Raw genomic sequence first — 23,601 nt, 5'->3', positions numbered from 1 at the left:
TCTGGTCCTTGCTCCACTACTCTAAGTGGCCTGAGGCTGGGAGCTGTAGGCTGTAACCCCCACCCCTTATGGCTGGGCTCAGGGGCAGTGCTGTCTCCATATGTCTTAATGCACTGGGACACACCCCTTTCCCCCTCTGCTTAGGAGGCCCAGACACAGCCCTGGTGGGTTAGGCTGCAGGTGTCTGAGAGCAAGGATGGGCTTCTGCTGAATGAGGAGAAAAGGGCCAGGCCTTTCCTGTGGTTCTCCATATCACACATGTGCCCACCCTGTCCCTTCCCTCCTCATCCCCCCATATGCAGGCCTGCAGGCTGGGACAGGAAAGCCCCAAAACTGTGGTTAGATCAGGAACACCCCCTCCCCTGCTCCCTTATTTGTCAGTTTTCCAATATTTTGGGTACAGAGAGAGCAGGGAAAATGGGCTGTGGCTAGGGTGGCCTGGGCGTGTCCTTACTGGCAGGAGTGGGAAGGCAGGGCCTCCCTCCACCTTGTCAAGCTGGGGCCTTCAGCTCTTGTGGGGAAGTTGAGAAAGCAAAAGCTGTTCCCATAGAGACAGGTGGTGTGCTGGCGCTTGGTCCCAACATGAGAAGAAGAGTCGTGATCTAAGGCAGGACAACAGCTTGTGTCCTTGGGAGTGAGCATTGGTGTGTCTTCTCCCTGTCTGTCCCCCGACTTCTTGCCAGGCTCTGGGTCAGAGGCTTCTTCCAGCTATTCCGTTATAGTACCCCAAATGCGATTGTCCTACCCCTGACTTCTCTCTGCCTGCACACCTGGCTTTGGGCTCCGCTCTCTCTGAGAGTCTGATGAACTCATTCACACTGAGGTTCAAATGACTGATGCCCTCTTACTCCTCTTCTCTCCCAGAGAGATTTCTGGTGGTTAACTGGGACCCAGCCCACATTTCAGACACCATGTCCACTGTAAGATGGCTGGCAGGTCATCTTGTGCCTGAGTAGGGCTGACCTTATCCTGACTAGACCGCCTGTAGGAAGAACAGCTGAGACTGATGCACTAGAATTTTATTTGGGGTGAAGATGGCAAAGACATGTGCAGGCTGGGCATGTCCAAGATGCCAAGGTGCAGCCCTGAAGACACAGTCACAGGGTCTAGAGCCGTGTGACGAGGTAGCAGGTGCGGTGGGAAGCAGAGAAAGTCTTGGTGACAGCACAGGGCGGGGTGGGAGGCCTGGTGAGACACAGACCACAGCACTGGGACAGGAGGCCTCACACCCACTGCCCTGCTCCTGCCCCTGCCCTCCTGGACCTGAACTTCACCCTCTGCCAGACTTGCCCCTCCTCCCTTGACCTTAGGGAGCCATTTCGTTACCTGGGGCCCAGGCTGAGGTGGGGAACTTGGGTTCGATGGCTGCCCAGCCCTTCCTGAAGCTGTGGGAGGAAGGAGAGGGTCAAAGGAGGGGAGGGGTCCTCCCCCTAGGGACCAGTCAAGGTTACTGCACGCCCCTCACCCACTACTCTATTTTCTTCTCAGCTGGGTAGGGATGGTGTTCTAGGCTCCATGGGGAGGGGCAGAGCACCCACGGTGGAGATGCTGGGGAGGAAGACGGGGCTGTTACCAGATTGGTGCTGGAGTGCCTTTGGGAGCGCTTTCGGTTCCAGAAGTATCCCAGGACCTTGTCTCGGAACACCTGGGGGCAAGCATTGGGGCAGGTGGCCAGCGCGCACCTTCTCCTGGATCCTGTGGATAGATTCCTTCCCCCTCCCCCAGCTGGGGCCTGGGCCCACCTCACAGAGGTAGTCCAGGATCTCAAGGATGGTGAGCAGGCTGGCCCCAATGAACAGCCCCATCTGGCCCCCAATGTCGCCTGCAGAGACAGAATCACCAGTCAGCTCACAGCCACTTGCTCTGCCCACACCCTGGGGGTGCCCTGCGCGAGCGCGCATGAACACCCACACACCGAGCAGCTCCGAAACTTCATAGGCCTTCTTCTGCTCCACTGTCTCATAGTTGAGGGCCTCAAAGAAGATGTCCAGCACCAGTACGTTCTCCCTGGAGGAAAAGAGAGGCCAGGAAAGTTCGCTGGACACCCTCTGGTGCCGGCTGCTAGCAGGAAACAGGTGCGCGTTCTCTGGTCTCTGACTCCTTTCAACAGCCCTAGGAGGGGCATCGCCGCCCCCATTTGCAGAAGAGACGGCATCAGAAAGGTTAAGCACCTTGCCCAGCAGGGCGTGCGCCCAAAGGCTCGGCCCGGAGGAGGGCGCCGCTCCGCCCGCCCCGCCTCCCGGCCCAGCCCCGCTCACGCGATGTAGGCCTCGCTGCGGTTGTATTTCCGGGCCAGGTAGCGGGCGGCGGCGCGGCTTGGGATCCGCACCATGGAGAGCTCCTTGGCGTACCGCGTGCTGGTGCACGGGTTGGGGCAGGCGCACGCGTCCTTCCTCAGCATGGCGTCTGTGGGCCACAGTCGCCCGGGTTAGCGCCGCCGGCCGGGCGGGGTCGGAGGCTCAGGCCGAGCGGGGTGGAGACGGGATGCAGGGGAGGTCTGCCCCTTACCCAGCGCCGGATTGGCACAGTCCTTGTACTGCTGGGGGCTGCACACCGGCGCGCCGCCTGGGGTGTAGGGGGAGGAGAACGTTTCAGGAGAGGATCCCCAGGCACCCACCCACCCCGGTGCCTCCCTCCCGCCGCCCTCCTCCTCCGCTCTCCCAGCCCCTTACCAGGCATATGCATCATTCGGCAGCCACATTTCCGAGCCACGTAGCGGGTCTCGCAGGCCAGGCGACACCCCATTAGACTGTAGGGAGGGCTGGGGCCTGGGTTGGGTCTGGGGGGATCCAGGGGACCAGCGGGTTCCGACTCAAAGTCGGGGTCCAGAGTTTCGGAGCTGCAGTCGCCCCAGGGCGGTGGCAGGAAGCTCAGCTGTAGAGAGATTGGTTAAGGAGGCTTCTGGGAGAAGTGTGAGACCCAGGTAGATAGAACGTGAGGGTCACTGTGGGGCAGAGGCCCCTGGGATTGGTCTGAGGTTCCAGGGGTAGGGTCGGAGGTGGTGTGGGCTGAAAGAGAGGATTGCGGGGGGGGGGGGGGGGACGACGGGGAGGGGGACGACGGGGCTGGTTCGGAGGCCCAGAGGAGGATACTTGTTGCTTCTGGCAGGACACAAAAGTCTGGTAGCCTGGGGCAGCCCCAAAGCCCAGCTGGTCGATGATGGGCGGCTCCTCCTGGCTGTGGATCTGCACGCGGATCCCCACCTCAAATGGGGTCTCCTCTGCAGGGGAAGCGGGACCCTGAAGCCTGAGGCCTGGGTCCCAGGAGACCCCCTGCTGCAGCCCACTATCCCTAGGACTGTGATGGGCCAAGCCCGTGCTCTTCTCACAAGAAAGCCCATGCTCTGGGGCCCTCCCTGCACCTCCTCTCCTTCCCATCTGCACCACCCCCAACCTCAGACACGTGCTTGCATACCCGTGTCCCTCCACACAGGCAGATACTCATCCTGCTGCACGTCCAGCATGACCTCCAGGCCGTTGCCCATGCCACCCTTGGGAGTGGTGAGAAGTTCTGCCCCGTTGGCGCCAGAGTTAAAGGTGTAGCACAGCCCCATCCGGGTGAAGATCTAGGGGTGACAGAGGACAAACCTCACCAGGGAACAGAAAGCCCAGCCAGCCCTTTCCCCCAGCAAACACAAGGACTATGGGACTGCTCCCCTCCCCGTCCTTTCTTTGGGTCTCTTCTTTGAACACTGAAGCCCACATCTCAATGCCCCCAGCCCCACCCTCATCCAGGCACATGTAGTTGGACCCTCATTGGCTCCCATCACTCCAGTTACCCCCGCCCCCGCCCAGGGCACATCTTACAGGGCAAATGTTTCTTTGGACTGGTGTAAAAGGAAGTGGGTCCCAGTTGCCCTCCTCCAGGACTGGCAGAATGTTGAAGAGGCAGAGGGAAAACAAGCCCCCTCCCACTGCCAGAGAGAGGAATCTTCTGCCCTAAGACAGTCCCACTAGAGTCCCCTCACCTCCCAGGAGCAGGGTCTCCACAACCAGACCTTGGGCCCAGGGCCAGCCTGGTGAGTGCCCATGCTGGGAGATGTGACCTTGCCCACTGCAGTCCTGCTGAGTGACAGGGAGGGAGCCCCAAGGAGGACAGCTTCTTGGGCTGACCAGAAGGGTGCTGGTGGGGTGAGGAGCCCATGGTCTGGCTGGGAAAGAAAGGATCCCGGGGCACAGGGGTTAAGGTTCCCTGGCTTTGGGGGAGCCTGGGCTGGCAAAGCTGGCGATTGCTGGTCCTGGGCAGGGACTGGCTGGCGCTCCTGGGTCCCTGGCAGGACTGGTTGAGTGGTCGTCTCACCGAGGTGAAGTTCTCAGGCCCGCACGGTTGGCCGCGGTAGCGGCAGTCCAGCAGCATGTCCTCAAGGGCGTGCCCGGCCCGGGCGTAGAGTCGGGCCGTGTCGAAGGTGGGACTGGGCATGAAGCCGGGCGGTGCGGGGGGCCGGCCCAGGGCACGCAGGAAGGCTGCGTGCTCGGCGGGCTCCAGGCCCAGCAGCGTGGGCCCGGCCCAGTGCAGGTCGTTGGGTGTGAGGCGCGAGCGGCGCAGCGGGTTGATGTTGCACAGGGTGACCGCCGGGAAGGTGAGCTGGTGGCTTTCGCACTCGTCCAGGGCCGTCTCGTGGTGAAACTCCCCGTAGTAGCGCACCCTCTCAGCCACCTGGTAGAGGAAGGCAGCCAGCGACAGGAGCACAGCTGCTGCCCACAGCCCCCGGCGCGGGGTCAGGCCCCCAGGGCCGAAGACATGGCCCAGCCCGTGCAGCGTGCAGCTGCTGGCGAACACGCAGATGTCCGAGGCCGGCCGCCGGGCCTCCTCCAGCCCTGACGGGGGCTTCATGGCTGGAGCGTGAGGTGGGGGGACTAAGAGGCCTGGGGTTGGTGAGCAGACTGCAGAGGCTTAGAGGAAGAGAGAAGGTCAGTCCGAGGACCCCGAGGGGCTGAGAGAGGATTCTGGTGGCCAGTCAGGGGTCAGTGCAGGTGAGGCAAGGAGAGGAGAGGGCAGAGGAGAGGAGTCCAGACCGAGGTGGGGAGGCACTGGCCTGGTGGGGTTGCATGCGGCAGCCTAGCTGGTCCAGCTTGACCTTCTCCAGGAACAGGCTGTAGCTCTGCTGGGCTCAGCGCTGGGCTGGGGGCTCTGCAGCAAAGACAGGTGTGGCGCGGTGCTGTGGAAGCAGGCCCGCTCTGCTGGAGGCTGCTCTGCCGAGCCTGAGCTGCCGCAGAGGATTGGGTTTCAGCAGTGAGGGGGCAAGGGGGCCGCAGAGCAGGCTGGGGGGCGGGGGAGGTCCCTGGGGCCCCAGGCTGAGCCATTAGTGCAGCGTGGGCCTGTGGCCGTGGAGACCAGAGGCGCCAGGAGGAAACCACAGCAATCCTGGGGAGGGCTTGAGGGGAGCCCAGAGACAGTTGGGGCTGGGGGTGCCCTTGGGGCCCTCTAGGCTCCCAGCTGCAGCCACTGTATGTCCAGCCTGAGGGTCAGTTGCTGACCCTTGGCCTAGCCCCTCTCTCCTCTCTTCTCCCTTCCCACGAACCTTACCCGGGATCATTTGTTCTTTCACAAAGAGCAGAGTTGGCTCTTGACCAAGCTGGAAAGTGGTGGGGAGTTTGGCATCAGCAGTTTCCTCTTTCAGAGCCCCCGTGTCCTGGCCTACACTGGATAGGCAGGGCCTCTTCTAGTCCCGTGTCAAGGGGTAGTCTGTCTCTCAAGAGGCCCTTTCCCACCACCCCGCATTCACCCCTCCTGTCTGGGAAGTTGGCCTTTGCCACAATGATTGTGGGCTCACCTGCCACCGTCCCAAGTAACATGGGTGCACACGTGCCACCCTCCCAGGTAATGTGGGTGCCCTGTGGTTTCACATCTTTTCAATTAACAACATATTCTGGAGACCATGTGATATCCAGTACCTGGAAAACTTCCACCTCTTTAAAAGGCTGCACAATATTCCATTATGTGGATGCACCATTGTTCCTGTAACCAGGCCCCTAACACTGGGGGTTTCCAGTCTTCCACTACCAACAACAGTGTTCTCAGTACCATTGCACAGATGTAAAATCCCAGAAATAGAACTACAGGTCAAGAGGCAACTGTGTGGGTAATCTGACGAATACGACAAAATTCCCCGCCGTGGGAGCTACACCATTTTGCACTCCCATCACTAACACAGGAGTTTGCCTGTTGTGTGTGAGGCTTTTCTAAAGGAAGAAATGCTGTCCCCCTGAACTGGCTGGGGTGCCCTGGCCACAGTACATAGCATGGTGTGACAACACTGGTCCTGAGAGGGCAGAGCCAGCACATTTGACTGAAGATGCCTCAGATGATCCAGGCCAACGAGACAATGGGCCAGAGTAGGGACTTGCTGCGGCTGAAGCAGAGCTGCGGTCTGCAAGGCTAGTGCCAGCCAGCCTGAAGTGGGATGATGATGTCTTGGGGACCCAAGGCACAGGGAAAAAGCAGCAGCAGCAGGAGGGCTGGGCAGCTTAGGGCCACAGGAGCCAGCTCAGACACGCTGCATGCAGGACCGTGTCTGGGCCTGATTCTTGTGTCAAGCTCTGCCTTTGGTGTAATGCTCCTCTGACCTCTGTGTATCTGGGAATGGGGAGATGCTGCACCGTAAGCCTGAGAGAAAGCACGTTTATCTCCCTTAATTTACTGAAACTTTTTTCTACTCTATCTCCTTCCACAAAGCATTTGAGGCCTCTGGGTTCACGCTGGGCTCTTGGCCATGAGTGGCAGATAGTCCGCCAACTGAATATCACATGGTGCTGCAATTGCCTGCCCATCTGTCTGTCCCGCCGAGACTGGAGGCTTCATAGCAGGGAGGTCCTCGTCCCCACTGCAGACATGGCAGTACATGGTAGGTGCTAAACGAACACAAATTTTGGGCAGAATGAGTGGATAACAGGGTTTATTGCACAGATATGACCACCTTCTGAGGCTGCAGCATTGTGAGTTTTGAGTACTCTCCCACAGATTATCCCATTTAAACTCTTAAAACAACCTTTCAAGACGAAGCACAGCCAGACTTACGATCTACCTTGACTAGCTGCGGGAGCCAGGGCTGAGGTCAAGGCTCCATGGCCAGTGTGCAGCCCACTGCAGGGCCTTCCTGCCCAGCGCTCGCCATGGGTCTCACTACTTTCCTGGGGTGGGGAGGCAGGATTCAGAGAGGCCACCCTGAAGAGATAAGGAGAGACCTCAAATCTGGTGTCAGATGTCTTGGGCGGCCTGAGGCTGGGCTGGAGCTGGTGGAGCCGGAGCTGGCCTTGGCAGGCTCTCCCTTGAGGGTGGGGCCCGGCAGGCCAGTGTGGGCTTGGCTGGGGAGCTGAGGCCTGCTCTTGGATGCACTAGGGGGGTGTTTAGTGGCAAAGCAACCCGGAGCCAGCCCGCCGCACTCTGCTTCCTGGGCTGTGGCTGCCCTGGAATGTGACCTCTGAGCAGTCAGGAAGTGGGGCATCAAACAAGAGTGGCTGTGGCCCTGGGATACTTCAGGCGGTTTGCCCTAAACCACACCCAGAGGCTGCGGGGTCTTTCACCCCTGGCTCCTGCACTCACACCTCTCCTCCAGGCTGGCCTCCAGCGGCAGCCAGCTCTGCTCATCCAACACATGGCTGCTGCCCCCATGACACACAGCACCACCCTTCTGTGCCACAGGATAAATACAAAACGCTGGGCTGGCTCAAAGGTCCGGCACAGGCAAACCCTCTTCCCCACCCTAGGGAGCAGAGCTGAGTGGAGTCCTCAGCTTGGACATGGCCGTGGGGTAAGGTTTCCCAGTGGGAAGTGACATGGGCAGAATCAGGGCAGGAGAGACAGCTGGCTCTGGGAGTCCATGAGGAGGGCTGGTGGGAAACCCTGGCTGCTCCCAGGTCCGCAGAATCTGAAGGGAATCCAGCCCCACCTCATTCACAGCTGTAGGGCCACAGACTCATGCCATGTGGGCAGTTGGCCCATCCTCTTTCAAGGTGAGGCTCCAGTCCCACCTTCTCTTGGTCTGGCAGTGACCACTCCTTCTTAGACTGGTATCATATTGTGTCAGCCTGAGGGGCTTGGCATTAACTGCCCCCTAGTGTTTGGTGACTGTTGGCACCACGTGCCCTGTGGCTGGAATCTAGGGTGTCAGCTCCTTCTGTCCCCTTCACAGCTGAGTGTCCTCCCATAGAAATGGGGCTGTCCACAATCTCACTTGGTGACAGACTTGCATGCAGTGCCAGGGCAGAGGTTAGACAGCCAGGCCAGCTGGGAGCTCCTCGTGGGACCGTCCATAGTGCGCCTGCCCCTCCTACCCCTCCCCAAGAGCCAGCGCGCATGTCTGCGTGTGTGTGTCATCTGTTGCATTTGGATGAGGGGAGGGCAAAATCTAGAAAAAGGTCTGTGTTAATGAAGCAGGGAGAAGGAAGTTGTTCTGAGGATGGGGACTGTGGGTTCAAGGTGTTGGCCCAAGGGGTGGGCTCCTTCTCCCGGGGCCCAGAGAAGCAGTGGGGACGGAGCAGTGTCATGGGTCGGTCTAGGAAAGCAAGGTCCTGGCCATAGGTGTGGGGAAGAACCTAGTCTGAATGCTCATACCCCCTCGCAGACCCTGACTCGTAAAATCCCCTGGAGCTGGGGCCTGGACACCCCTAGGCTGTCAGGGGTAGCGAGGGACTGTCAGGGGGAGTGAGGGACTCGGCAGGGTTTCTGAGAGGGGTGGGGAGAGTCTGAACAAAATCGGGGAGCAGAGCAGGGCCCAGGGACTCTGGCTCTTGCCCTGTGTAGCCCAATAACTCTGTGGCTCTGGCAGGAGAGAGGTGGCCTGGCGGCAGGATGGGGAGCGGATGGGAGTGGTCCCAGCCTCCTCCCAACCTCCTCCCAGCCCTGTGCTCAGCCGGGTTTTATTGTGAGCAGGGGAGCGGTGGCAGCAGCCCACACCCCAGCATGCTGGCCCTCCCAGGAGCTCAGTCCCTGCGAGCTCCCCCGAGCCAAGCCGAGGCCCTGGGCACTGATGCTCAGCAGCGACCAGACCTTAGAAGGCCATAATCAGGACTTGGGGTGGCGGTTCCTGGGGCCACTGGGCGTCTCAGGAGGTGGGGTATCCAGGGCCTGTCTCCGGATGAGCTCTGCATAGAGCCCACCTTTCTTCAGGAGCTCTTCGTGGGTCCCCACCTGGAGAGGAGACGGAGAGGCAGATGGTTACCCCAACGCAGCTCAGAGTTCAGAGCTCTAGGAAGGCCTGCTTCTTATCAGTCACTGGGTTCACCATCACCTAAGCCAATGTCCCAGACACTGAAACCAAAGCACAACTGATTACATATCGCCACTGGCACACCTGTATTTGTAAGTGCCAACTCCCTGCTTAGCTGTATTTTGGACGAGCATCTGTGTCCTGCTGTTTCCCTTACAGAGCCCACAGAGTCCAGCTCAGGGCCTACTGCCCCTCAGACCCTCTCAGCTTTGGCTTGAACAAGCGGCTGGGGGGCTGGCAGCCGGCCCCACGCAGCCTCCCAGCCCTACTGCAGACCCAGTCTCTGGGGTGCTGCTCCTGGCAGGTCCCTGATCAGGGCCCCTGGTGTTGCCTCTTCTGCACCCCAGCCCCCGCCCCCAGCACTGTACACTTCTCCGAGTACACCTCCCTTTGATCCTGGGTGCAACTCTACTACCCCCAGGCACAGAGGCAGAAACTGGAGCTCCGAAAGGCCAGGGGTCATCTAAGGGCAGAAACTCCTGAATCAACATGGGGCGCTCCGTCCAGAATATGGCCCCAAGCCCCCAGGGCCAGGCCAGACCCTCACACAGCTCAGCTGAGCCACTCCTTCCACTGTGTCCATGGCTGAAGCTGAACCAACCCATCAACCTGCTCCCCGGGCCCCTGCTGACCTCACAGACACGGCCGTGGGCCATGACGACGATGCGGTGGGCCCCACGTACAGTGCTGAGCCGGTGGGCGATGACCAGGACAGTGCGGCCAGCACTGGCACGGTCCAGGGCCTCCTGCACAACCCGCTCAGACTCTGAGTCCAGTGCGCTGGTTGCCTCATCCAGGATCAGCACCGTGGGCTGCTTGATGAGGGCGCGGGCGATGGCCAGGCGCTGCTTCTGACCACCAGACAGGGTCGCACCCCGCTCACCTGGGAAGGGGGACAGGGCAGGGGCCTGAAGCGATCCTCAGCTCTGCACTCGGGGGCGGCCCCGCAAAGGGGCACCAGGGCTGTTGGGAACTTCCCATCTGGCCCCGCGGGGTCCTCCCCAGCACTGTGCCCATCTGTCCTGCCTCTCTCAGGGCAGGGGTGACGCCTATCAGCATCTTGACCCTACATTCCTGTGCAAAGGTGTGCACACTTACCCGAGATGACAGGAGTCGTGCACATGGTGGGGCTCACTGCACCCTGGAGGAGTCACCAAGTGCCCCTCCCGCAGCCCAGCAGGGTCTCAGAGCCATGAAGGGCCCTATCCCTGCCCTGGCCTTGCAGCTCTAGCCCCCTTCTCCTGGGCTCCCACGTCTCTGCTGCTCTGGGGACATCCAGGACCCAGAAGTGGGCTCCTGGAGTTTGGTGACGGCATGGTGGGATTCGAAGCCCACTGCCCGGGCATTCTGGGGAAACCACACTTGGGATCTAAAATGCCCACAGAGGACAGCAGAGGTGGCGGCCTGGGAGCCTGAAAGAGCCTCAAAGTGACAGCAGTCCCAGAGCAGTGAGGGCTGTAAAGCCCCAGAGAAGCCTGGGAGCGAGCTGGGGTCAGAGGGACAAGGGAAGTGCCACCTGAGAGGTGTGGGCACGGCTCCTCCGGTCAGGGGGCGTGTAATCTGAGCAGTGGGAAGAGCAGCTACATCAGTAACAGAAAGCGAAGGGTGGCTCAAGACAGTGGGAGCACCACGGGGAAGGCAGCCCAGCTAGACTGAGGCCTAAGTTTCAAGAAGAGTTGAGAACCCCAGATATGCCTGCACCTTGAGATGTGCTGGAACATTCTGCAAAAGAGCCAAGAGACTCTGGACGATAACATGGCCCCAAAGGTTGGACAAAAGACCTCTGAGATAAACACACAAAGTTGCAAACTGCAATTGAATACTCTAGTGCGATGCTACAAGATTTCAATGTTCCAGAACCACCAGAGCCCTCTCCTGGGTAAGTCAGAAGGGAGACTTGCTCAATCAAATCAATCCCACTGGATAACAAGACAGGAACCACCTTTACATTAAAGAACAAAAAGATAGGAGCCAGAAGGATAAACGACCACGAGGAGAGAACACCCCATTGCTTCTGGTCGGGTCTTGGGACACGGAGGCCCCTGGTAAGCTCTAGAGAGTCCCAGCACCACAGCTCACGTGTGTCCCTGGCTGGGTCCTGTAATTGCGTTCCCTGTCAGATTGTCTCGCAGCCTGCTTGTAGCTGAACCGCATGCGCCTGGACTCCCCTGTCCCCACAGAACCATCTCTGTCCCTCTCGGAGACGGTTCTGGTTGGGTCTTCCCTGAGGCCATGCCTGTGTTCCTGTCCTCCGTGATCCCAGCCTCCGGCCGTGGGCCCCGCAGCCCCTAACAGGATGCCGTCCCTGGAACTCACCGACTATGGTGTTGTAGCCCTCGGGGAAGCTGGCGATGAACTCATGGGCATTGGCTTCCCGGGCAGCCGCATAAACCTCTTCATCGGAGGCATCCAGCTTCCCAAAACGGATGTTCTCCATGATTGTCGTTCCGAACAGGACTGGCTCCTGGGGCGGGGGTGGGGGCGTGCACAGGAAACATTCTAACTTTGCCCCGAACCCCGAGGCACGCCAGAAAAGGCTATTTCTGCCAGACCGGGACCCCTTGGAGGGCAGGCAGGGGCAGTTCAAAGTTACAGGTCGAATGAGGACAGAGAGGTCCATCCAAGGGGGGAGAGGCTGAGCCTCCCGCAGGGCACGGAGCCCTCAGCAGGAGCGGGAAGGTGGCTGAGAGAGCAAGGCCAGCGGGCAGAGCCCCCCATCTCTGGGGAGATGGGGAGGGAGGGGGTGGCAGATAGTCCTTGTGGGGTAAGGGAGCCCTTCTTATCCACACATTGGGGGTAGGGGGAGATGACCCTGACTGGGCAGGGCCGCCTCAGGCAGAGGGAAAGCAGTGGCACTGAACACTCTAGGGAGGGGCCACGAGTCTTCCCTGAGTGGGCGGGTGGGCCACCAGCAGTCCCCAGCAAAACTGCTTGGGTGTCTCGAGACCTCTTGTCAGCCCACCCAGGGATCCTAAAGCGGCCATCCCACCCGGCCTGCTTGGATCCCTTTAATGGAGAGGTCGTGCCTGGAGGGTATGAGGGCAGAGCTGCAGGGGCTGGGGACGCGGGGGCTGGGGACGCGGGCGCCTCTGACCCAGTGAATGCCAGGGAAGACTGAAGGAGGGCAAAGCCCCCCAAGAGCAGGGGATGATGCGGGGATGGTGCCGTGCAGACTGAGAGAGAGGCAGGGCTGCAGGGGAGAGTGGCGGGGTGAAAGATAAAGTCACATTTCCTGGGTGACCCCGCCGTGAGGCAGGCCTCTTCTCTCCACACCTGGCTGATGAAGCCGATGACCTGGCCCCGGAGCCACGAGGGGTCCAGGGTGCGCAGGTCCCACCCGTCCAGCGTCACTTTGCCCGCTGTGGGGTCGTAGAAGCGCTCAAGCAGAGAAGCCACGGTGGTCTTTCCTGGGGAATTGGGGAGGCAGGGCAGTCAGGGCTGGGGCACGGGTTTCTGGAGATTGTGCCAGGAGAGAGCAACCCCTCCTCCTACCCACTCCGAGTGGCCAGCACGGGAATGAAAGTCACAGGGCAGGAGGGTGGCAGGTTCCTCTTACCTCCCCCAGACTGGCCCACAAGGGCCACAATCTTGCCGGGGGGCAGCGTGAGGGTGAAGTCTTTGAGCACCTGGAAGCTGGGGCGGCAGGGATAACTGGGAAGAGCCAAGAGACCCCCAGTCAGACCAGGTTCCCAGCCCCTCATTGCCCTGGTCCCTCCTGAAGTTTCAGTGTACCCCAAAGGGGGAAGCAGTGACCCAGAGGTCCCAGCCAGGGCCCCCTCCCATCCTCAACCCGAGAACTACCCATGCCCACCCACTAACGCTGACCTGAAACAGACGTTGTGAAATGTGATGGACCCTCGCAGGTGCTCCCTGGGGACGCAGTGGCCCCCGGACAGCGGGATGCTCGGGCTTAGAGTCATGTACTCAAAGACCCGGGTGCCTGCGCTGAGTCCTCGCACCACCTGGGGAGGGGGTTTCAAGTCTGTGGTGAGAAGGGAGTAGGGCCGAGGGAATGGGTGGGAACACAGCAGCATCTCTCAGACTCCTGCATGGCAGGTACGGGGAGGGGCTTGTGGTGTCCCCCCACCTGATACCCAGTGTCTGAAGCACACAAGTGATGTCGGTGGCTGATGGGACTCCAGCCCAGATCCGGTGTTCACAACCCGGGACCCACCCCCAACTGCCACTCACCTGACCAAACAGGACAGAGAGGTTGGCCATGGACCTGCGAGGAGGAGGAGAGAAGGGCTGAAGGAGTGGGGCCAAGAAGAGCCTGAGAGAAGATGGTGCCAGAGGGAAGGTCTGGGTCTCAGCTGCATGGGGGGCATGTTGGGTGAGGCAGGGAAACAGGTGACCTGGAGCTGCACACAGAGAACACTCCTGAAATCTGGGATCAGGAGCCCTGGGATCCAGCAGCACTGGGTAGACCACCGGCAAGTTGCTTCTCCTTTTGGAGTCGCATTCTCTCTGTGGCCAGATGAGGCTGACAGCTGTCTGCTCCCTCCGAACTGGGGGCTCCAGGGAGACAGACATGGAAAGCAGGCACAGGGCTCAGTGGGGTCAGATTCCACGCTGCCTGCAGCTGCAGGGCGGAGGCTGGCTCCCACATGCAGGGATGTCGCCACCGCAGTCAACAGAGGTCAGAGTTGGGGGGCCCACGAGGCGAGGTCAGATCTAGCGCTACTGACTGCTGGGGGAAGCAAGGACTAGTTAAGGTAGAAAGATGGATGTGAATCCTTTCAGAGAAAGAAAACAGAAGACAGTGGGCCACATGGGGACTCGGGGGGAACCCTAAAACAAAATCCCCAGGAGACAATTTATTGTGGGCTTTCCCTGTGTAAGGAATGGTGCGAGCGTGCGTCTGTCTAGACAGTGGGTCACCTCCTCTGTCGTGTGGGGCTGTCAGCTGCTGGGAGGAAGGTGAGTCACTGCTTCTTAGTCACCAGCCCCTGACCAGCCCGGCCGGCCCGTGACAGTGTGTGCGTCTGTGATTGTCTATGCAGGTCTTTCTTGAAGAAGAGGAAAGACTGATTCCCTAGCAGGGCGGCCGGTGGGGGGTGGGGGGGAGGGGAGGAGGGGGAAAGGAGGGAGAGAGAAGCCGGCAGGAAATGGTTCTGGCAGGCTCAGAGCCATCAGCACTTGCCAAAGGGAGTGGGGAGGCATCACGCAAGGAAGAGCCAGGACAGCAAGTTATCTGTTGATGAGAAGGGAGAACATTCTCCACAAGAGATCTGGAAGCCATTAGGGCCTGGCAGAGGTGCCGGGTAGCAACTGAAAACCAGGCACACGTGACTCGGGGTGCGATGACCTTCCTCTCAGAGATGGCTCAGAGGGCAGGCCTTGGCCTTCTCCAAGGCCTGGCGGGGGGCAGCCCATTCCCAGGAGGGCCCAGACCTGGATGCAGATGAGGCGGCCTGGCCCTGGCTGTGGTCTGGGCACCTCTCCATCTCCTCTGGGGCCTCAGGGCCACCAAGAAGGACACTGAGGATGGGGTCTGAAGGTTGAAGCTGCTTGAAGGCAGGGCAAGGCTACCTCTCACCCCTCCCTGCCTCCTCTGCAGGACCCCAGGGGGAAACACACCAGCTTCTTCAATAAACAAGACCCAGTTCCTCCAAGGTGGGTGGTGAAGAATCTCCATGTGGTGAGGGGCCCCCAAAAAGCTGGGCTTGTGGCTGTGAGAGCAGCCCTGTCCAGCAGCCTGTGAGAGGACAGCACAGACGAACGCCCTGGGCTGTCTGTGTCTGTCATAAAATTCTGCTAACTGGCCAGGCAGTGCAGTGGGGAGGAAAGGCAAGGTCTGTACTTGGGCCATAAAGGGGAGGGGGCCCACGAGAAGGCGAGTCTGAGGGAGGAGGGCCAGGCCTGGGAGGTGCTGGGAGGGAGGCTTTCCCACCACTGCCCTTTGGAGGGCCTCGAGGTGACTGTGTGAAGGGAGCCAGTGGGGTTCACACAGGTCCTCAGGACTAAAATTAGAGGCCAAAGCTTGGCCTGGGGTCAGCACTGGGGGAAGGGCAGCAGGGGGAGGCCCCAAGTCCCGTCTCTACAACAGTCAGAGCTCCTCAGTCCCAAGGCCACCAGGGAGCAGCTCCCGGCTGGAGGAGGGATGAGGCCATCCAGGACCAGAGCAGGTCAGAACGGGCCCAGGCTAATGAGCTCCAAGCAGAAATGGGGCTGAGGACGGGGCTCTGCGGCTGCAGAGATGGGCAGAATTCAGTCTTTGTGGAATGCTTGGTTCAGGGAGAAAGGGAGTCTCTCCTGCCTGCCTGTCTGGGGTTAGCTCCATCCTACACGGGACAGTAAGGCCAAGGGTGGGGGACTCTGTTCTAAATGGGCGACACACAGGCATGCCACGAACCAGAGCCAGCACACGAGGACAGTCAGGATCAGGAGCAACGGGGAGGCACACAGAGGGGTCTGAGTGATGTTCTATTTTGCTGACGTGGTTGGTGGTACCACAGGTCTTCACTCCAGTTATCTGTCCTCACGTATTTGTATTTGTGTGTATTATGATACACATGGTGTAGCGGGGAGGACAAAGTGAAGACAAACAGCAGAAGGAACTGCGAGTGCTTAGCCTGGAAGGCAGGCGAGGGGAGCCCGCCACCTGAGCTAGAGGGAGGGGCGTGCGGGGCCCAGGGGAGCCTCTCATCCTGGGAAGTCAGGCAGAGGCCGGTAGGCCAGCTCTTGAAAAGCGTGTCAAAGATGGTCTAGACATACGTGGACTCTTACTCAGCCTTAAAAAGGAAGGAAATCCTGTCATATGCTACGACATGGATGAACCTGAAGGACATTCTGCTAAGTGAAATAAGCCAGTCACTAAAGGACAAATACTGTGTGAGTCCACTCATATGAGGTCCCCAGAGTCGGCAGAGTCACAGAGACAGAAAGTAGAATGGAGGTGCTGGGGGTTGGGGGAGGGGAGACGGCGGTTAGTGTCTAATGGGGACAGAGTTTCAGTTTTGCAAGATAAAAAAGTTCCGGAGATGGATGGTGGTAATGGCTGCACAACAATGTGAGTGTACATAATGCTACTAAACTGTGTACTTGAAAATGGTTAAGATGGCAAATTTTATGTTATGTGTATTTACCACAATTGAAAACAAACCAACCTTGTCAAGGAAACTCTTGAATTGTTTGGAAGTCTGAGGATGATTCCTGCATTTCTGAGTGTGGAGTCAGTGAATGAGGTTGGAGGGGCTGCTGGGAGCCTGAGGGGAGGCCGTGGGGAGCCCTCTCCCAGGCCTGTGCTTCACTGGGGCAGCTGGGCAGGCCTGGGGCTATGCAGCACACCCTGCCCCTTGACCCAGCAGGGCTCCTTAGGAACAGGAACAGTCCCACACTCACCTCTGCACTGTCTGGGAAGCCACCAAGAAGGACATGAGGTCTCCCCCCGTCAGCTGCTGTCCAGCCACGAGGGAGCCCCCAATAAACAGGGTGCCCAGGACCATGCCTGCATGGGGAAGGGGACAAGTGGTTAGGATGGAAGCAGCTAGGAGCAGAGGACAGAGTTGGCCCAGGTCTTAGTCCCCAGTTCCAGTCCTTGCTTGGCCTCCAACTGAGAGGAATTTTGCTAAGTCCCTGCCTTTGTTTCCCCCTTTGGTAACGAGTGTTACACCTCCTTGGCTTCCTCTAGGGTGGCCCGGCAGCATTCTACACATAGCTCGGTTGTGACATCAGGCCCACTTTCCCCTTGCCCGCTGGCACCAGCAGCCTCAGGTGTCTGGCCCTGACAGACGTCTGAAGGACGTCAAGCAGGTGGAGAGCTGCCCCTTGCCCGCCTTGCTGGGACTGTCCTTCGCTCCTCCAAGCTCAGCCCAGCCACAACCTGGGTGTCCCAGGCGGGGATCAGCTCACTTACAGTTGAAGGCGATGTTGGACAGCCCTTGGAACAAGGCGATGCCTCTGCCCAGCTCCTCTGCCTTACACCGGGACACCTCCAGCTCTGCTCCGTAGTGTCTGGGGACAGAGGCCAAGCCCAGTCCTCAGGAAGCAGCTGGGCTGGGGTGCAGGGCCGGTGGGGGTGAGTTTGGGGAACCCCTCACCCCCCGCTTTGTGCTCCACCCCTGCCCAGGACTCACTCCTCCTCCCGCTGCTCCATGGCAAAGGCTCGCACGGTCCGAACGTTGCCCAGGGCCTCATCCGCTACTCCCGTTGCCCTGGCGATCTGCGGGGAATCCAGGGGACAGGGAGCAAGGTTGGAGATGGGGAGGAGTGACAGCAGAGTGTGGGGCAGAGAGGAAGGGGGAGGCTAAGGAGGACAGGTGGGAATTCTGGTACCTGCTCCTGACACTGACGAGACAACTTTCGGAGAGCTGAGCCCATCAGGGTGCCAACTCCCATCAGGGCGGGTGTGGCCACCATCAATAGCAGCGTGAGGCGCGTGGACAGCATGGACAGGGACACCAGGCAGCCAGCCACCTGGGTGCAGCTTCGCAGCCCCTGGAGAGTGGGAAAGGCTGTTTGGCAGCAGCACCATGACCTGGGGACTTTACCAAGGGTCAGCTGGCCACGATTCTACACTCACAAGGCCTAGGCCACAGGTCTGACCCCTGGGAGACCAACTGGCAGTCCACCGGTCACAGTATATAACCCTTTCTTGACCAGCAGGCATGAAAGGGCTGGGAGAGAATGTCTACAGACCACAGCATCCTTCACCTAGACAAATCCAAGTTTGCTTTCTTTCTGCTCTAGAAACTGAACAAAAAGCAAGTTGCATGGCAGTGCTGCCCAGGAACTGCCATGGGCCACCATCTGCATGACCCAGCAGATGGGTGCACAAGGCGAGCATGTCAAGAATACAGCAAAAAGCCACTGCTCCTTCTTGCCAGTGCGCCAGGCATTCTGGGGGCAAGGCAGGCGCGAAGAATTTTGCTCTTGGCAAGCCGTGCCAGGAAAGGCTCTTGTCTGAGTCCTTGGGAAGGTTTTCCGGGGAGGTAGGATTTCAGAACAAGAGAGAAACAGCCTGTCCTGACCTTGGACGCCGCCATGGCACCTCCCCTCCATGAGCTTCCCTGCTCCCTCACCCATGCCCTCACCGGACAGCAGGCTTCTCACTTCGGTGTGAGCCTAGGCTGGAGCCCTCCAGCAGGGTGGGACAGGGCTGGCCCGGTGTATTGCACTGGGGAGCATGTTTGTGTGTGTGTGTGCATGTGTGTGTGTACAGGGGGACCTAGGGCACTGACCTGGGAGATGACAAGTTTGAAGGATGATTTAAATTCCTGCACGTCAGTTGTCAATCTGCTCACCAGTTGCCCTGTTTTTTTAGCATCAAAGAAAGCAATGTCTTGTCTGGTGGTGGGACACAGGGGCAGCAGGTGGGAAAAGAGGGAGACATTACTTCAGGATGAGGCCCCAGCCCTAGACATTGCCCGGGACCCCGTGAGGCCCATCAGTCACCCCCCTGCACCCTGCACCCTGTAGCTGGCGGTACCGGAGCAGGTTGCTGAAGAGAGCCCTCCGCATGTCCACGGCCATGCGCTCGCCGATGCGGGACAGCAGCACCAGGTACCCGAAGGTCAGCAGTCCCTGAGGGAGAGGCCCAGCACTCAGCGGTGCCCAGGAGGCTCCTCTCTGTGCCCCCAGGCCCTCCCTCCTGCTGTACCTGGATGCCGTAGAGGATGAGCAGGTGAGTGCTGAGGTTCCGGGACTCAGTCAGGAAGCTGCCCACATGGTCCCTCGTGTACTTGGCCACGATCTCCACCAGCTGGCCCAAGAGCAGGGGGATCTGCACGTTCACCAGTGCCGCACCTAGTGCCAGCTGGGGGGTGGGGAACAGACGTTTAGTGTGGGGCCACAGTCTTCCCCATGCCCAGCCGACCTTGGCCGTTCCTCTCCCGCTGCTGTCCATGCTTTGGCTGCTCCTGTGCTTCTCAGTCCAGGCAGCCAGCCCCTGGAGACCCCTGCACCCTACACCCCCCGCCACCCTGTGCAGCTTCTCCTGGTGGTCCTTGGCCCCTGGTCCCTAAGCCAGCCAGTCCTGCAGCTTCCAGAGGTCTCCTCTGAGACTCGGTGAGGCAGGAAAGCTGTCCCTATGCACCTCCAGCTGGGGCTTCTGCATCCCCTGGCTGGATCATTCCCTGTCCCTGGTGTGCGGGGGGGTGGGGGGGGGGAGGTCGGGGCGGGCAGGAGAAGATCTCACCACAACGGCTACCCCCAGGACCAGCAGGTGGGGACGCAGAAACTGCCAGAAGAGCTTCCAGTTAAAGCGGGACTCCGTGACACAGGGTCTGGAGCAGGCAGGAGGGGCCTCTTCTGCCTCACACAGCGCCACAAGACAGAGGCGGGGGCACTTACTCAGCACCACGGGGCCCAGGAGGATGCCCCCAACCCAGCGCCAGGCGGAAGGGCTTCGGTGGGGAGCTGGGGGCGCTCGCGGAAGGCGGGCCCGGAGCTGGGAGCGCAGCTGGGCCACAGCCCTGAGGAGGCAGGAGCTGTGGTGGCCCTCTGGGCACCTGCAGGGAGAGAACAGTACTGATGGCTCAAGGCCCCGACTTTCTACCAACTGAGCAACAAACAGCTGAGCTCCGGGCAGAGCCCTCTGGAGAGCAGCGTTCCTCTTCCGTGCGGCCCTACACCGCCTTTCTCAGGGCTGTTCTTACCCAACCCCAGTTTCTGAGACAAACATACACAGGCAAAGCAGCTGAGGAATGAGACAACAGCCTGTAATCACGTCTCAACAGTGCTCTCCCCATGCTGCCGGCTCCCAGACAGCGGGCCTCTCAGCCTCCGGAGGCACCTCTGGGTCAGTGTGCATCTCCGGCCCCTGCTCTTTGCGATCACAGCACAGCAGAGCTGGAGGGCACTCTGGACAGCAGTTAGCCCCCGACATGGCTTTTACAGATGAGGTCCTGGGTGAACATGGCTCAGAGAGGTAAGAGAGGGCACCGCGCTGGGCCACGGCCCCCACCTCACTGAGGTAACAGTCCAGCACATTTAATCCTTGCCTCCCTGGGAGGCAGATGCCATTATTCTCACTTGATAGATGAAAAAATCATGTGGGGCTGAGAAATAATCTGTCCCCAAGCAGCAGAACTGGGACAAGAGGGGAAATCTGCTGTCTGATTCCAGAATCCAGGCTCGCCCTAGTCTGCCATGTGTGCCAAGGCTACGTGTGGCAGGGCCAGGACTGGAGCAAGTCTTCTGACCAGTGGGCAATGCTTATGGCACCCCATCCCCCTGGCTCCTCCCAGGCCTCGAGTGCTTAAGTGACAACATATAGAGGGGAGGGCAACACACTCCCTCTCCATCAGCTGAAGGAAAAAAAGAAATAAAAACCCAAACAGATGTGGCTGGCCCCATGGCTGAGTGGTTAAGTTCACGCGCTTTGCTGCAGGCGGCCCAGTGTTTCGTTGGTTCGAATCCTGGGCGCGGACATGCACTGCTCATGCGTCCCACATGCCACAACTAGAAGGACCCACAACGAAGAATATACAACTATGTACTGGGGGGCTTTGGGGAGAAAAAGGAAAAAAAAAAAACAACCCAAACAGCATATCTTGTCAGCTCGGATAGGCCAAGGTCACATTCTCCTTCCTGCAGTTTCCATATCTATAGATGGCAATGCAAGTTTGCATGCCTACTATGCGCCAGGGCTCGGCTATGAGGCCTGGGGAACAGGAGGCAAATGAGACAGACCCAGTAACTACCCGCATTGTGGTTACGCTTTAGTGGGTGGATAAACAGCTAACAAAAGCTTGCCGAGTGCAGAGACAAGGGAACCAACCACAGGGCACTCTTCCTGTCTGAGGGAGGCAGGAAAGGCCTTTCTGACGAGACCTGAGGGCGAAAGGAAGGAGCTGGCCAAGTGAAGGTGGCAGAGATAAAGTGGGGAAGAGCTCTGGGCAGAGGGGAGGCATGCTGGAGTGCCTGCAGGGAAGAATGAGAAAGTGTCAGGAACAGAAGAGCTGAAGCCTGGCACACAGAAGGGAGAGGGGACATGAGGCCCAGGGGCAGGGGCAGGCATTACAGTCCTCATAAAATGCCAGGACTTTAGAAGGCAATAGGACTGGGGCCGGCCCAGTGGCGCAGCGGTTAAGTTCGCACATTCTGCTTCTTGGGAGCCCGGGATTCGCCGGTTTGGATCCCAGGTGTGGACACGGCACCACTTGGCACACCATGCTGTGGTAGGCGTCCCACATATAAAAGTAGAGGAAGATGGGCATGGATGTTAGCTCAGGGCCAGTCTTCCTCAGCAAAAAGAGGAGGATTGGCAGTAGTTAGCTCAGGGCTAACCTTCCTCAAAAAAAAAAAAAAAGAAGGCAACAGGAATATTCATGGTTTTTAGACTGGGGTGTGACAATCAGATTTGCATTTTAAAGATCATAGCAGAGGGGACTGGCTGGGGATGACAGGACTGGCTCGAGGGAGGCCTGCTAGAAGCAGAAGTTGTCTGGCCCAGAGTATATCATGGGATGCCAAAGATCCAAATGAGACTACTGATGGGAAAAGGCTTTAAAAAAACAGTAGAGCGAGAGGCTTTTCCTTGACTACGCTGGTCTTTCACATTCCCAGACCCTAACAGCGGACCTCATCTCATCCGTCTCTTGTTTCAGGGACGCCAGGCTTCTTGCCACCCCTGTGTTAGGCCTTCCCCCAGCCCATTCCACCTGCCTGGTTTTTATGTCTTGTTTTCCACTGTGTACTTTACATCTATCCTAAATTTTGGACAGAGAAACTCATCCTCTTTCTGCCCCGCGTAACTGTCCAATTTCCCATTGGACTCTAGGTTCCTTGGGGGAGGAAGCTCCACCTTATTCACCATGTCCCCACCACTTAGCTGAGTGCTGGTACATAACAGACATACAGCAAATGCTTGGCTGTTGAGTGCATACCCGCATGAGAAATGCAGAACAATCTGGCCAGACCCCTTACTGTAGACTTTGCAAAGTTTTAGAGTTACTGAGGCCAAGGTTAAAAAATACAGTTTACATCGTGACCTAGTACAATGAATGTATATGTCACACAAAATTGAAATGCTTCACATAACAATACTTTCCCTAATTTTTTAACATGTATTCTGTTACACGCACTTTTAAGGTCCGGACCCACTAAGTTCATTTTAGGATCTATTGTGTTGTGACTTGCATGTGTGAAAGACACTACACTAATTAACGCACAAATACTTGAACATCATTTGATGTCTTTCCCTGGGTTTCTCTGCGGTTTAAATAATATCAATACCCTTGCTCTTTTTTGAAGGACTGTTTTTAAACCTTTTAATAATTTACCATGGCCGCTTTCCAGCTTCTCTCATCTTATCCAACTAAGACTTTACGCAGGGGTTGGTTATTGCCAAGAACTGGCGGATTAATTCCCAGCACTGGGACTTCTAGCTCCAGCCCGGCCCAGCTCTTGCCCTCGATCAATCAGACCGGCTTTCCAAAGACACAAGTCCACACCCACCCGCCCCTGTGAATCTGCTGCCTGCCTGGCCCTCAGATTATTCAGTCCAGGATTAAAAGGGAATCAGTCCCTTTTCATAAAGCATTTACACTGGAGTCGCAGTTTCAGGGGCCTTGTTCGTTTCCCACCCGTCTCTCTCCCTTCGGACCAACGTGTGCAGCGCGAACACACAAGAACTCACACGAAGCATTACTAGATTGACTCTTTATCTCTGCTGAAAGTATCCAGATCTAGGCACCACTTTTGTTCAGCTCACTTTGAATCTTGGGAGCACCACCAATAATAAATTATTCGTGTTCAGAAACATTTTTGTCCAAATCGCCAAATCAATTCCAAGGAGGTTGGGGGCCTCGAACGGCGACCGAGGGCTTTGCAGCACGGCGCCCCCTGGTGGGGAGGACAAGCCGGGCGTGGTCACCGACCCAGAACGCTCCCTCTGTCCAGCCCACACGAGGATGCAGACGCGCGGAACCTCCAGATCGCACCTGGGTCGTCGCTATAAATAATTGAAGCCAGTCTGCCGGGGAGTGACATTCCATCCCGGGCCGGGCGGGCCTACAACTCCCAGGAGGCCTCGCGCGAGCGGGGGACTACATCTCCCGGCGGGCCCCACGCCCTGCTGAGCGGTCAATGGCCCGCGCTCCCCGTAGGTTTGTCCCTTTTTACCTGACGGCCGAGAATGTCTGGAAGCAGAAGGGTAGTAGCGGTCTGCCTGGGAGAGGGCCGCCCCGAATCCCAACCCGAAATAAGTGCACCAACATGATGGGGCGGGAGAACAGGAGCCACCAGCAATGGCAGTTTCACCCTCACCCCATTGAGGGCTCCATGTTGGCTCCGACCCCCATCCCGGCAACCCCCTCGCGCCTCGGCGATAATTGGCGGAAAGATGCATCAATCTTGTTCCATGCTTCGTTTGGAGAAAACCTTGTCAGCCCTCCTCCTTCCGGAACTGTGATTGGAGAAGACCGCTTGCCTTCCCGCCCCCCAGCTCT

The 23,601-nt window shown here is 58.8% G+C and overlaps 2 protein-coding genes across 2 annotated transcripts; both read right to left on the bottom strand.

The window, feature by feature from the left end:
• Positions 1-1,004: 1,004 nt before the first annotated feature.
• Positions 1,005-7,161, bottom strand: ASIC3 (acid sensing ion channel subunit 3). The gene is made up of 12 exons (XM_070616810.1): positions 7,025-7,161; positions 4,300-5,130; positions 3,415-3,565; positions 3,093-3,220; positions 2,673-2,874; positions 2,509-2,565; positions 2,259-2,406; positions 1,916-2,007; positions 1,743-1,822; positions 1,574-1,645; positions 1,327-1,385; positions 1,005-1,185 (listed from the first exon to the last, which is right to left on the bottom strand). Exons 2-12 carry the CDS (start codon positions 4,831-4,833, stop codon positions 1,107-1,109), a joined length of 1,602 nt encoding a protein of 533 aa, XP_070472911.1. The 5' UTR covers positions 4,834-5,130; positions 7,025-7,161; the 3' UTR covers positions 1,005-1,106.
• ABCB8 (ATP binding cassette subfamily B member 8) lies at positions 6,879-23,497 on the bottom strand. The gene is made up of 17 exons (XM_070616798.1): positions 23,276-23,497; positions 19,347-19,659; positions 18,810-18,965; positions 18,639-18,733; positions 18,391-18,496; positions 17,486-17,647; positions 17,287-17,372; positions 17,067-17,164; positions 16,553-16,658; positions 13,400-13,433; positions 13,034-13,170; positions 12,765-12,859; positions 12,482-12,615; positions 11,525-11,672; positions 9,841-10,091; positions 8,989-9,129; positions 6,879-7,164 (listed from the first exon to the last, which is right to left on the bottom strand). The coding sequence occupies exons 1-16, from the start codon at positions 23,368-23,370 to the stop codon at positions 9,004-9,006; spliced, it is 2,142 nt and encodes a 713-aa protein (XP_070472899.1). The 5' UTR covers positions 23,371-23,497; the 3' UTR covers positions 6,879-7,164; positions 8,989-9,003.
• Between the last annotated feature and the right edge of the window lie 104 nt (positions 23,498-23,601).

The sequence above is a fragment of the Equus przewalskii genome, chromosome 4, assembly GCF_037783145.1.
Source record: "Equus przewalskii isolate Varuska chromosome 4, EquPr2, whole genome shotgun sequence".
Classification (NCBI taxonomy): domain Eukaryota; kingdom Metazoa; phylum Chordata; class Mammalia; order Perissodactyla; family Equidae; genus Equus; species Equus przewalskii.
Note: the sequence above shows the minus strand (reverse complement) of the source record. Positions and strands in the feature narration are given on the sequence as shown.

Bases quoted from the DNA above. Each gene is read 5' to 3' on its own strand.
- ASIC3 (XM_070616810.1), bottom strand. From the start codon at position 4,833: ATGAAGCCCCCGTCAGGGCTGGAGGAGGCCCGGCGGCCGGCCTCGGAC. The intron at 3,566-4,299 runs GTGAGACGACCA...TGTCACCCCTAG, and splicing joins GGCCTGAGAACTTCACCTCG to ATCTTCACCCGGATGGGGCT. The intron at 2,407-2,508 runs GTAAGGGGCAGA...TGTGGCCCACAG, and splicing joins CTGTGCCAATCCGGCGCTGG to ACGCCATGCTGAGGAAGGAC.
- ABCB8 (XM_070616798.1), bottom strand. From the start codon at position 23,370: ATGTTGGTGCACTTATTTCGGGTTGGGATTCGGGGCGGCCCTCTCCCA. The intron at 13,171-13,399 runs GTGAGTGGCAGT...CCCCCTCCCCAG, and splicing joins TCTCTGTCCTGTTTGGTCAG to GTGGTGCGAGGACTCAGCGC. The intron at 11,673-12,481 runs GTGTGGAGAGAA...CCCCCGCCCCAG, and splicing joins TCATCGGCTTCATCAGCCAG to GAGCCAGTCCTGTTCGGAAC.